Source organism: Pygocentrus nattereri, chromosome 18 (assembly GCF_015220715.1).
Source record: "Pygocentrus nattereri isolate fPygNat1 chromosome 18, fPygNat1.pri, whole genome shotgun sequence".
NCBI classification, from domain to species: domain Eukaryota; kingdom Metazoa; phylum Chordata; class Actinopteri; order Characiformes; family Serrasalmidae; genus Pygocentrus; species Pygocentrus nattereri.
The window spans coordinates 23,839,962-23,853,169 of record NC_051228.1 but is presented as its reverse complement, the minus strand read 5'-3'; the positions used below and the strand labels follow the sequence as shown (position 1 = coordinate 23,853,169).

General features: G+C 37.7%; 1 protein-coding gene across 3 annotated transcripts in view; it reads right to left on the bottom strand.

The window, feature by feature from the left end:
• Position 1: 1 nt before the first annotated feature.
• Positions 2 to 13,208, bottom strand: part of sardh (sarcosine dehydrogenase) — a 79,942-nt gene continuing 66,735 nt past the window's right edge. For all 3 annotated transcript variants that reach the window (XM_017708194.2, XM_017708195.2, XM_037547668.1), the window contains exons 19-21: positions 11,025 to 11,193; positions 7,961 to 8,096; positions 2 to 1,053 (exon numbers count right to left, since the gene is read on the bottom strand). In XM_017708194.2, the coding sequence (XP_017563683.2) occupies positions 919 to 1,053; positions 7,961 to 8,096; positions 11,025 to 11,193 (440 nt within the window). In that variant the 3' untranslated portion in view covers positions 2 to 918. The remainder of the gene's footprint in view (positions 1,054 to 7,960; positions 8,097 to 11,024; positions 11,194 to 13,208) is intronic.

Below are 13,208 nucleotides of genomic sequence, written 5' to 3'. Positions count from 1 at the left end.
CTTGAAGACATTTCAACACATTGTGTCAATTTATTAGATTAAGACGGAGTTTTCACAGCTTGGAAAAAACAAACATTAGTGTGGCAAATGTGATCATATGAATTTGAAAAAGTAATTAATTCATGCATTACATATAATACATGATATTTATGTTCTTAATGACATAAGGAATAAAGTCTTAGGCTTACATGTTCAAACCAGAATAAAAAAGGATGTCTGGCTCAGATGAATGTGAAATGTCTAATTTGTAGGGCTGTCAGTATTTGTAACTATGATGCATCAACATGATAAAATTATTAATGACACTAGTTTAGCAACATTAACCAAGTATTTTAGTTTGACCCTTCAGAAGCCCAGCTGCATTATGAGAGAATCTGTGACTGTAGTCCTCTCGTTCAAATATTAGCTTTTAAGCGATATGTTCAGCAGACAGGAGATCTATGCTGGACAGGAGATCTATGGTTAAATCAAAGAGCAACAAATTATCAAAAGCAACGGATCAAAAGCAACAAAGTGGAGCTTCAGTCCCTTTTGAGAGAAGCCTGTGTACCAAGAATCCATGAGCTGTATAAACAAAGCAGTGACATTTGTTTATAATGGTATAACGGGGTGTGATATATATGTATAGACAGCCCTACTTCTATGACTAGTAATACTTTTTGGTGTCTGCTTAAAATGTAAGACATTGTTCATTTCGCTTTAAAATATGGCAGTTTTCTAAATTGCTCGGCTCACACAGTTCCCATATATATTAAATATCAATGCAGAACTGAGGGGGGCATTCTGCCCTGCTATTACAGTCCTGAGATTGAAAACTAAAAGCAGCTGCTACTTTCTTGCACCGGATGCTTACAGAAGTGGACTGCTGTACATGAATGCCCATTCTTCATTCAGTCCCTGCAGGCTGCGAGGAAGTCTTTAGTCTGTGCTGTAGATGCCCTTCACTCGCTTGTTCTCTGGATCGAATGGAGACTTCAGGTGGGCTTTGGCCTTATACACAACCCCCATCCTCTCCAGAGTGAACTCCCCACTGCGGATAAAGTCAGGGCTCACCTGGAAACACACAAAAATCTCATCTAAGGATCAATGTGTCTGGGCAAAAAAAAAAAACAAGTGAGTTAAAGTTGTTGGATATCACAGTGTTACGTAAGTGAAAACATACAATTTTAGAAGTACAAATGTATGAAGATAGGTGGGTGCTCCTGTCCTCCACAGAGAACACATTTTAATGCATATTGTAATATTCAGTAATGCTTATTTACCATATTTAATATAAAAAATGTGTTCTGTGCAAAGGTTGTGCCACTTTTTAGATTGAACATTTTAAATTATATTAAACTTTGCAATAAAACACCAAATATAAGTGTATGATAGTACAAAAACAACAAAACTTTCAGTGACTTCAAACTTTTCATACTGGTTAACGCTTGTTATCGCACCTGTATTTCTTTTTAAAGATAGTCCAGATACAGGAGGCAGGAATGCCAGGTCCAGTAAAAATCCCCAGTCTAGTGTTTGCTTTGCTGTGCATCTATGGCCAGGAGTCCTAGAGCCTCACTCACTCTGGGTGGGTAGGATAGCCCTCCTGTGTTCACCCATCTCTTAGTGGAAAGAAGAGTTGGGATAGTCTACCCCCATCACTCAGCACAATGCTACCTGGTGTGGGTGTCTGTTATGTAACGTAACAGAACTGGCAGTTAACGTTCTACTTCAAGCATGTTGAGCTGTCCATTAATATTGTGTTAGCAGCAGTTCAAAAAAGATGCAGTGGGTGTCTGTACATGACTCGGAGGAAGAATGTGCTATCCTTCCCTGTTCTAGCACTAGTAGCATTGCGTGACTGGGGAAGACCTAATTAACAGGTCAAACTGGACATGATTAAATTGGGGAGAAAAATTGGAAAACAGCAAACCTGGCAACCCTGATCATGGGTGTGCTTGCTTTTGCTTTCCTTGGTTATGCTGTAGAGTGTTACAGCACACATACCCAGGGATTCTACATTATCACCTCTTCTGCATGCTCGACTGCCTTCAGACCTTGTTCGTTTTACCTAAAAAACTCCCACAGTGTGTAAATCTCACACATGACTATGAAAATATTGGTAATAGACAGAAAATACTGATAACAGATATTTAAAGAGGGGATAGAAAAAAGGATGGTTTTTATCATTTTTATTTGGCAACCCCTTGCATCCCCACTTAAATCAAGTCCTATTAATACAGGGCCATAGATCAGTACCATCTTTAGCTAATAGAGTACACTACTCTAGGGTAGCTGTTCATTTGCTGTGGACGATTTCCCTCTGGTTTTGTGTGCTGGTCATGTCATCTAATTGTTGGTATCTTATAATCATTATTAGTTATTGTATGTTGGTTTTCTCAGCCCTTTGTGCTGTTACTGAGGAAACTTCAATCACGACGATAGAAAAATTAAACATCACGCAGCCCTTAAATGTGTTCCATGGCAACATAACTTCCTGACGTTACGTCTGTGCTGCCCACCCCCAGCCCTCCACTGTGAGGTACTTAGCCTCTCTGCTAAACTGCTTAACTGAGAGAAACGCTGCCAAACGCCTCCTCTCAGAGGGAACAGCTACCCTTTAGAAACCACTCAAATCACTCCATCCCCATCTCACTGTCACACCATTCAAACTAAACAAGCACTCTCTCTCCCTCAACTTTCTGCCTTACACTTGCACAGCCTCTCTGTGCCGCCATTACATCCTTCCTTTATTTCCAATATTTAATCCCCCCCTCATGCCCCCTCATTTCTGTTGCTGTTTTATCTCTTTCCTCTCTCCTTTTTTACTATCCCTTTCGTTCCCATCTACTCACCCTCCCCATTTCTCTCACTTTGTCCTTCTCCTTCATTTTATTTAAAAAATTAAATCAAACAAACATTACTCACTCCTGCCCCTTACAGGTGTTACTATTTAACATCAAACAAACAAACAAACATTACTCACTGCTGCCCCTTACAGGTGTTATTATCTAACATCAGACAAACAAACAAACATTACTCACTCCTGCCCCTTACAGGTGTTATTATCTAACATCAGACAAACAAACAAACATTACTCACTCCTGCCCCTTACAGGTGTTATTATCTAACATCAGACAAATAAACAAACATTACTCACTCCTGCCCCTTACAGGTGTTACTATTTAACATCAAACAAACAAACAAACAAACATTACTCACTGCTGCCCCTTACAGGTGTTATTATCTAACATCAGACAAATAAACAAACATTACTCACTCCTGACCCTTATCAGTGTTATTATCTAACATCAAACAAACAAACAAACATTACTCACTCCTGCCCCTTATCAGTGTTCTTATCTAACATCAGACAAACAAACAGTACTCACTCCTGCCCCTTACAGGTGTTATTATCTAACATCAAACAAATAAACAAACATTACTCACTCCTGCCCCTTACAGGTGTTATTATCTAACATCAAACAAATAAACAAACATTACTCACTCCTGCCCCTTACAGGTGTTACTATTTAACATCAAACAAACAAACAAACAAACATTACTCACTGCTGCCCCTTACAGGTGTTATTATCTAACATCAGACAAATAAACAAACATTACTCACTCCTGACCCTTATCAGTGTTATTATCTAACATCAAACAAACAAACAAACATTACTCACTCCTGACCCTTATCAGTGTTATTATCTAACATCAGACAAATAAACAAACATTACTCACTCCTGACTCTTATCAGTGTTCTTATCTAACATCAGACAAACAAACATTACTCACTCCTGCCCCTTACAGGTGTTATTATCTAACATCAGACAAACAAACAAACATTACTCACTCCTGCCCCTTACAGGTGTTATTATCTAACATCAGACAAATAAACAAACATTACTCACTCCTGCCCCTTACAGGTGTTACTATTTAACATCAAACAAACAAACAAACAAACATTACTCACTGCTGCCCCTTACAGGTGTTATTATCTAACATCAGACAAATAAACAAACATTACTCACTCCTGACCCTTATCAGTGTTATTATCTAACATCAAACAAACAAACAAACATTACTCACTCCTGACCCTTATCAGTGTTATTATCTAACATCAGACAAATAAACAAACATTACTCACTCCTGACTCTTATCAGTGTTATTATCTAACATCAAACAAACAAACATTACTCACTCCTGACCCTTATCAGTGTTATTATCTAACATCAAACAAACAAACAAACATTACTCATTCCTGACCCTTATCAGTGTTATTATCTAACATCAGACAAACAAACAAACATTACTCACTCCTGACCCTTATCAGTGTTATTATCTAACATCAGACAAACAAACATTACTCACTCCTGACCCTTATCAGTGTTATTATCTAACATCAAACAAACAAACAAACATTACTCACTCCTGACCCTTATCAGTGTTATTATCTAACATCAAACAAACAAACAAACATTACTCACTCCTGCCCCTTATCAGTGTTCTTATCTAACATCAGACAAACAAACAGTACTCACTCCTGCCCCTTACAGGTGTTATTATCTAACATCAAACAAATAAACAAACATTACTCACTACTGCCACTTCTAGGTGTTATTAACTAACATCAAACAAACGAACAAACAAACAAACATTACTCACTGCTGATCTTTAAAGGTGTTACTAACAAACATCAAACAAACATTACTCAATACCGCCCTCTACAGGTGCTATCATTAAATAAACAAACATTGCTCACAGCCACCCTCTAAGGTATTATTAACAAACATCAAATAAACTATTACTGTCCCCTAAAGGTGTTAACAAACATCCAATACACAAATGTTACCAACTACTGTCCTCTAAATGTGTTATAGGACCAGTCAGAACCTAGAATTTTGTTTTAACAAAGCATGACATGGGGAGTCAGACTGAAGGCCCTGTGCAAGAGGTCTTTCCTGATTCTGTTGTGCTTCAGCTCAGCTTTGCAGTGTAAGGTAATGGTTAAGTGTCTACAGTGATCAGTCAAGAATTTGAAGTCCTTCAATACATTTATGGAATATGGTTGAATTGAAGTGTTTGTCCAGTGTACCTCACTTCAAAAATCTAAATTACCAAAATTTCTTGAAATACATCTACCATGGCTTGGAATGATCTCTTCAATTGAATCAGCAGACATCCTGAGCTTGGGTATCAGTGGTGAAAAGTTAGTTGCCTACACAGAAGCACATAGAAAAATCACTCTTAAAGACAACAACAGAATGGTGTGTGTATTTAGGCCAATCGTTTGTGAGCGTGTGTGAGAGTGACCGGTTAGTGAGACTGTAGTAGTCTGATTGGTTGACTGCTGCTCTGCACTGTCCACCCACAGCAGGACTGATAAAGACACCTCAGCTCACAACACACCTGCCCCTTCATATCCATTTCACTGTCACTCAACACTATACACAGTGTATGCACTACAGTCTTCACATAAGTCCAGATGTTATAACTGTAGACCATACAAATAGAACATCAACTAATTAGCTACAAACATACAGTGCCCTGCACAAATATTGGCACCCTTAATAAATATACTGCACATCCTTTAGATTTTTCATGAACAAAAATAAGCTTGATCTGATGTACAATGAAAAAATACCCAAATCTTATTAGGAAATAAAGATTTTTTTCTTCAAATTTGTGTGTGCCACAATTGTTGGCACCCATTAATTTAATACTCTGTTCAGCCTTTCTTTGCAAAGGTGACAGCTCTTGAGTGTGGGGTCAATATAGGCATACATCCTCCTCAGTTGTTTTAAGCATCTTAAATATTGTCCTGATAATGAAAATGGGCACTTTCAGCTGTTTTCTTGTTGTCATTTCCTAATTTTTCAGCTTAACAACCTTTTATCACACATCACTATTTTATCTGGTCTTTCTCAGAGTGATGGATGACTGAGGGAATCTGACCCATGTTTCATTATATATATATACACACACATATACACACACACACACACACACACACACATACATACACATATACATATATATTCCCCAGTGTAACAGGAAGTCATGGCTGACCATTTCAGCATTCCTAATCACTCAAGTGGACTTCAGTTATATTTCACTCTCTAGGGTTGCCAACAACCATGGCAAAGATTTAAGAAAAATAGTTACTTCATGTGTAGTTGTTTTCCAATCATTATACCTTAAATAAAGGTTAGATTTTTGCTGACATTTTGCAAGAACAAAAAGAATAAGTAAATAAAATTTGTTTTGCCTTTTATTTCACAATTTAAAGAAAAAAGATACAATTATAACAATGTTAATTCTACAATATCTTGTAACAATCTAAGCCCACTCCCCCACAAATAAGATTTTTTTTACAGCTCTTTTTGTTCATGATTATCAGGGGTGCCAATATTTGTGGAGGGACTGTATATACATGGAACTAAAGACTGGAATTTTTCATCCTACTTAAATAATGCTTTTTACAACAAGACATCAATAGAAATAAGAATTCCTTAAAATAAAAAATAAGCATATGGCATAAACACACTACAACAACTTACAAGGTTAAGTATGTGATACAATGTACATCTAGGCCTTTTCTGGAGTTTTTGTCATAAATATAAAATATATACAGTACTGTGCGAAAGTCTTAGGCGCGCACACACACACACACACACATACACACACACACACACACAACTCCTGGTTTGACCAATCAGTGCTTCAGTAAATTGTGCTCATGATGTAATTGATGATATTAACAAGTCTCTGTGGTGGCTGTGAAGGTGTCAAGGAAAAATATGGACCCAAGAAATTCTTGTTACTTTTTATTGTTTTTATGTTTATTTGAATTATGAGTGTGACTTTATTCTAATGTATATTGTGATAAAATCACTGTTGAGGTAAATTGTTTAAAAATTTGCTTAGATGCCTAAAACTTTCACACAGTACTGTAAATGTGTATATATTTAATCGACAAATACTATATCAGCCCACTAATTTATCGTGCATCCCTGTTCCGAACATCACTTGGAAAGATTATAACATAGACAGACAAGCTTGTCCAGAAGAAAGGGTGTTAATTTGCCAGTGGAGACGCACTGGATGTTCACAGTGTTAATTATTATATGTGCAGCAGATAGTTACCATTATAAATGACTAATTCTATATTAGTAGCTGCCCCAGTTGGTAAGTACATGGCAATTGTATTACTATCAGGTAAAATGCAAGCTTAAGTGTAAGGCTCTATAACTCTAACATGGTAGTTCATAACTGAATTTAAATCACAATGAGTCATTCTGTTATTACTGCAGATGATGCTATTACATTATAAACCACAAATACTACCCCCCCCCCCCAAAAAAAAACGGATGTAAATTTGAGAGAAAGTGAGGAGAGAAGAAAAATGAAATGAAGAGAAATGAAGGGAGAGAAAAAGAGCAGGTGAGAGGGAGGCATAGGGATGTGAGTGGGTGCAATCTCTCCACAGTGGAGCGTTAGTGAAGTGTTCTCCAGAGCTGAGTTGATCAGGGCTTTTCTCTTCATTCTGCACTAAACAGACCCTACAAACACTATTAAAAAGCCATACTGAGAGAAAGGCCTCCCTTTATCATTGCCTCTTTTCCCTCTAAGTGTATATACATTGTTACTAGTTCATTAGAAACACCTTCTTTGTACTTACACTTATCGGCCATTTTATCAGAAACACCTACTACAGTCATATGGAAAAGTTTGAATTAATAAGTAAGTTACATATTCTCTACAGGGAACACACTTAAAAACAGCAAAACTTTACTGCACAATTTCTATTTGCTTAGTATTTAACAAGTAAAATATGCAACAATTTTTATACAGGTCACATTTTATGCCAATATGTTAAATTCAACAAATAAACAGTAATTGGGCATTTAAATATGTCCTTCATCAGTTGTTGTTGGTTTGGTGGACTGCTGTAATTAATGTGTCAGTGTGCACTCACCACCCCTCCGTCTGGATTCCGGATGTATCCATAGCCGATGGTTTTGTTGATGGCAAATCCAAACTCAGCACGCCGCAGGTGACCGACCGGAACGCCATTATGGAAGATGGCCTCCAAACCAAACATGGGCACTTTCCTACAAGCCACAACAGGAAACACATCTTAATATACAACCCCATCTGCAAAAAAGTTGGGATGCTGTGGAGAATGTAAAAAATAGAATGCAATAATATGCAAATTATGCAACCATTTTTAAGGAAAATACTACAAAGACAACACATCAGATGTTGAAACTAAGAAATTTTATTGTTTTTTGAAAAATATATGTCCAGTTTGAATTTGATGCCAAAAACTCATTCCATAACAGTTGGGCCAGGGGCCCAATATGTTTCATCACCTCTTCCTTTAACAACACTCTGTAAGCATTTGGGAACTGAGTAGATCGACTGCTGTAGTTCTGAAAGTGAAATGTTTTCCACTTCTTGATCAATACAGGATTTCAGCTGCACAACAGTTCAGGGTCTTCTTTGTCAAATGCACCAAATGTTATTGGTGGGTGACAAACCTGGACTGCAGGCAGGCCAGCTTAGCACCAGAGCCATGCTGTTGTAATACATGCAGAATGTGGTTTGACACTGTAATGCTGAAATAATCAAGGCCTTCCCTGAAAAAGACATCTGGATGGAAACATATGTTGCCAAAACATGTATATATCATTCAGCATTAATGGTGCCTTCACAGATGTGCAAATCACCCATGCCATGTCTATTAATGCACCCCTATATCATTATGAATACTGGCTTTTGATCTATGCACTGATAACAAGCTGAATGGTCTTTAGCCCAGAAGACACAGCGTCCATGAGTTTAAAAAAAAAAAGTCAAATGTTGTTTTGCTGGACTACAGGACACTTCTCCATACCTCCATGACAAAAAACTATATACAGCTGTCTACTTGCAGCCACAAAATGAAGTATTTTAGCTTGGCAAATATATTGAACTTTCAAACTATCTAAAGCTATTTTTACTTTTATATGGCCCCAGTATATCCCTATACTGCTAATGGCCCATCTGACCGGCACTACTGACTTTAACCCACAGAAAAACCAGGCCAATAACCTGTCCAGGTAGACAGGAGTGTTTGCAAGAATTAAGCCAACTCTCCTGTAAATGTAAAATTAATAATGTGTTAGAAATATATTCATAATGCATGGAAAAGCTGCACACTGTATTTATAATGCATTATATTGTGAGATATTCAGTAGGGAGCGCAGATGGGGAGAACATTCTCAGAGATTAAACAGTAAACAGGTGTTTCGCACAGACACTCGATGTTTCAACAGCGTGTGCTCGTCTTAACGAGCTCCTCATGATTTCGGATTTAGAGTAATTTTTGTGTCTATAGCACAAAATCCATGTTTTAAATGATACAAGTCAGGAATCACACTGAGAAACAAGAGTGTCATGAGGACTTTCTTGATTGCTTGTTTCAATGCAAGTCATCTTAAAAGCAACAATAGAACTGAGTCAGACAATGTTTTTATCTGAGCAACAGTCAACCAAGCTGATGCACAGAATCTGGTGTGTTGAGCCAGAAACAAGTACACAAACACACATGACAATGTCCTGCTACTGAACTGCAAGCACATGGTCCCCTACATACTCTACAAGCATTATTATGGTATTGTGGCTGTTTACTTAAGGATTCATTATCTTTAACATTATCATGCATTATATATTACCTAAACCGCTTCTCCCTCTAGGTCACAAGGGGTGCTGGAGCTTATCCCAGCGGTCACTGGACGGAAGGCAAAAAATGCCCTGGAAAGGTTGTCAGTTCATTGCAGGACAGACACACAGATACATGCAATCACACACACATTCACACCTAGGGGTAAATGAGCATGTCCAATTGGCCTCACTGCATGTCTTTGGACTCTGAGCACACAGAGGAAACCCACATATGTGGAGAACGCCACACAGAAAAGACCTTCAAACCTAGGCACTTCATGTTGTGTCATTAAATGGAATGAAATGAAAAATACATTTTAAAAAAAATCCACAAGCACCACCCATTATTGGGCAAAATAAAAAAAAATAATACTAATAGCTACTTGCATTAGAACTTCAAGCACATTTTTGTGCACTGCAACAGGCTGTTAGATATATGGAATAAATGTACATATTACATGTTCTATACAGGCCTACAAAAACAACAAAATCTATATTTAATTCCTTAAAATGTTCTTTATGGTGATGCAAGAATAATTTCAATAGATAATTGGTAAGTTAAAATAAGTTGTTTTTTTCATTGCAATGACTATAAAAACAGTATGTTACTAAGAATATGGGTCGGTCACATCTAACCAATAATGGTTCTGTTTAATAAGGCTGGTGTCCCAGTAGTTTTTATTCCAATATCTACAACATTTTATTAAATGTTGACTCCTGAGGACTGTGTGCAGCTTTACTCATTGCATGAGTGAAAACAGGAACAACTAGATAAGAAAGTGCGGGATGTGCTGCCATTTAGTCTCTTGTTGAACTTATATTTAAGGTTATGCTCATTGAAGTGTCCTTCGCTGCAGGGCTCAGAATGCAGCTTGCATAAGTTACATCTGCTGAAATTGATTTTGAGCAGCTTGAACAGGTTATGTTTATGTACTTGCATATAAGGGTGGGTGAGATGGCAAACATATCACAATCTTTTACGACATTTTCAAAACATGATTTCATTTTTCTGAGGTTTGCAGATAAAAAAGGTTGTGTCACATTTGAAAAATACTATCACATTACGAATACTGTGATTTAACCATTATCTGTGTTATGCTCAGAAAAGTGCATTGTAACATAATTTATCACAATAAAGATAACCGCAGTCATCTTGCCCACCTCTACTAGCACAGGACATGTTTCTGACATTAAACTAAGAAAGTGCAGAGTGCAAAGCAGCTCAAGCTTGAGGAGACTCCAGCTGAACTCTGCAGTGAGGGGAGTGAGTGCCGTACAGGGCTTTCGTCTTTCATCATGATGGTGATGGCAAGAGCTGTTTGGGAGTGACTCACTCATCGATTGTGAAGCAGACGATTCGGCGACGCAGACCCTCTGCCTTCTGGGATTCCAGGGCTTTGCGACCAAGAAAGGGGATGGAAGTCTTCATCTTACAGGTGAATGCAAGTCCAGCCTCCAGCGGAGTATCATCAGGACGTAGGTCAGCATGCCAGTGCCTATAGCCTGGGGGGACACACAGAGAGATAGACAGACAGAGAGAGAGAGAGAGAGAGAGAGAGAGAGAGAGAGAGAGAGAGAGAGAGAGAGAGAGAAAACAGAGGACAGAGGAGAAAGATAAAGACAGATAGAGAGAGGAGAGAGAGAAAGACGGATAGACAAATAAATAGAGAGAAGAAAGAAAGAAGAAAGATAAAGACAAAGAGAAATACAGATTGAGAGAGAAAGAGACAGAGGAGAGAGAATGAATAAAAAGACAGACATAAACAGAGAGAAAAAAGTGAGAGAAGAAAGATAAAGACAGGGATAGAGAGATGAAAGAGAAAAAGGCAGACAGATAAATAGAGAAGTAAGAAGAGAGGGATCAAGAAAGAAATACAGAGATCAAGAGAAAGATAAAGGACAGAATGAAAAACAGACAGACAAATAAATAGATAGAAGAAAGTGAGAGAAGAAAAAAGACAAAGACAGAGAGAGAGGAACAAGACATAAGTAAGTAGATGGAGATGATGGAAGAAACAGAAAAGATTAAGAAAAAAATAAAGAGATTGTGACAGAGATAAAGAAAGAGAAACAGATAGTGAGAGACAGTGAAAAGAGAAGAGATAATGAGAGACAGAAAAGAGAGAACAGAGGATAAAGTCAGAGAGAAATAATAGTTTTTTAATGCAAAATGTGATATTTTTCTGCCAACAACGTCCAAAACCAATTGAACTGATAAAGAAATAAATTAGAGAACAAGAAGAAAGAAAACAATGAACAGTTCATTCTTTTGATACAGACATAAACAAGCACACACACACAAACACAGACAGAAGTGCTCAGTCATGCGGCCAGCAGAGCATTCATGCAGTGCGCGCGCACACACACACACACACACACACACACACACACAGTAACCTGTCTAGCCACAGCATCAACCACAAGCACAAACACAGCAGTGCAGTGAGCTTTACACTGAGCCCCAGGGCTAACCCACTGGACACAGAGCATGATAGAGTGCTGTTCCAATACACCCCCACCCCCTTTCCCCTTTGTCCATCTCTTTCTCTTTTCTCTGTCCATCATCTATCTGACAGAAACAGGATCAGATTACTTCTGCTTCTCCGTGCCCACTCACCCTCAGCTGAACTGCTGCACCACCACCTGATTCCCTGTCTGTCTGTAACTGTGTGTGTGTTCACCTGCACATCAGGCACAGTGAATGCTGCACATCTATTCAGCCCTTCAAGCATTTATTCAGTTCTTTGAGCAAACATATACGATCTGTACTAAAACTTTCAGAAAACACCATGTGTGGACAAGCTGCACCTTTTTTGTATTTGTCTGATTATAGCTCACGTGTTATTTATTTATTTTGCCAAATACAGACAAGTAACACATTCTGCTTTGTAACTTTTCAAAACAGTACAAAAACAAAAAGGAGCACAAATACACAGACGAGAGCTTAAAATATCTGCCTGAACCAGCACGCCAAACTGTTCATATCAGCTTTGGTTGTGTTTGGACATCTTTTTCTCTGGGTTTATTGAAGTCCATCACCTTTAATGGATTTTGGCCTCCATTTGTCCAGCCTTAGTTTTCCTCCCTCTTTTGTCAGGCTACAGACAGATTCTGAGTTACGTTTTGCTACATTTGGATCCAAACCAAATTTTTTCAGTTTGTCAGCTGTAGTCAGATTCAGAGAGAATTACACTGGGCTATAATCAGATTCAAACCAAGTTTTTGGCCCACAATCAATCAATAAATCAACCTTTGTTTAACCTCGGGGAACACTGAAGGTGACCCTCATTTACAATGTTGTCAAATTGAAGAAAAAGAACATATCAAATAATAAAAGTAAATTTAATAATAAAATGACTTAATAAACAAACAATAAAAAAAAGACATGAAAAACAGAAAATATAAAACAATCATTACAGTGTAACTAAAACGTAAGATAAATAAAACAAAAGCAAGATAAGAGCAAAAATCGAAGGTGAAATTCATTAAAATGACAAATAATATTAAAATATTCATAA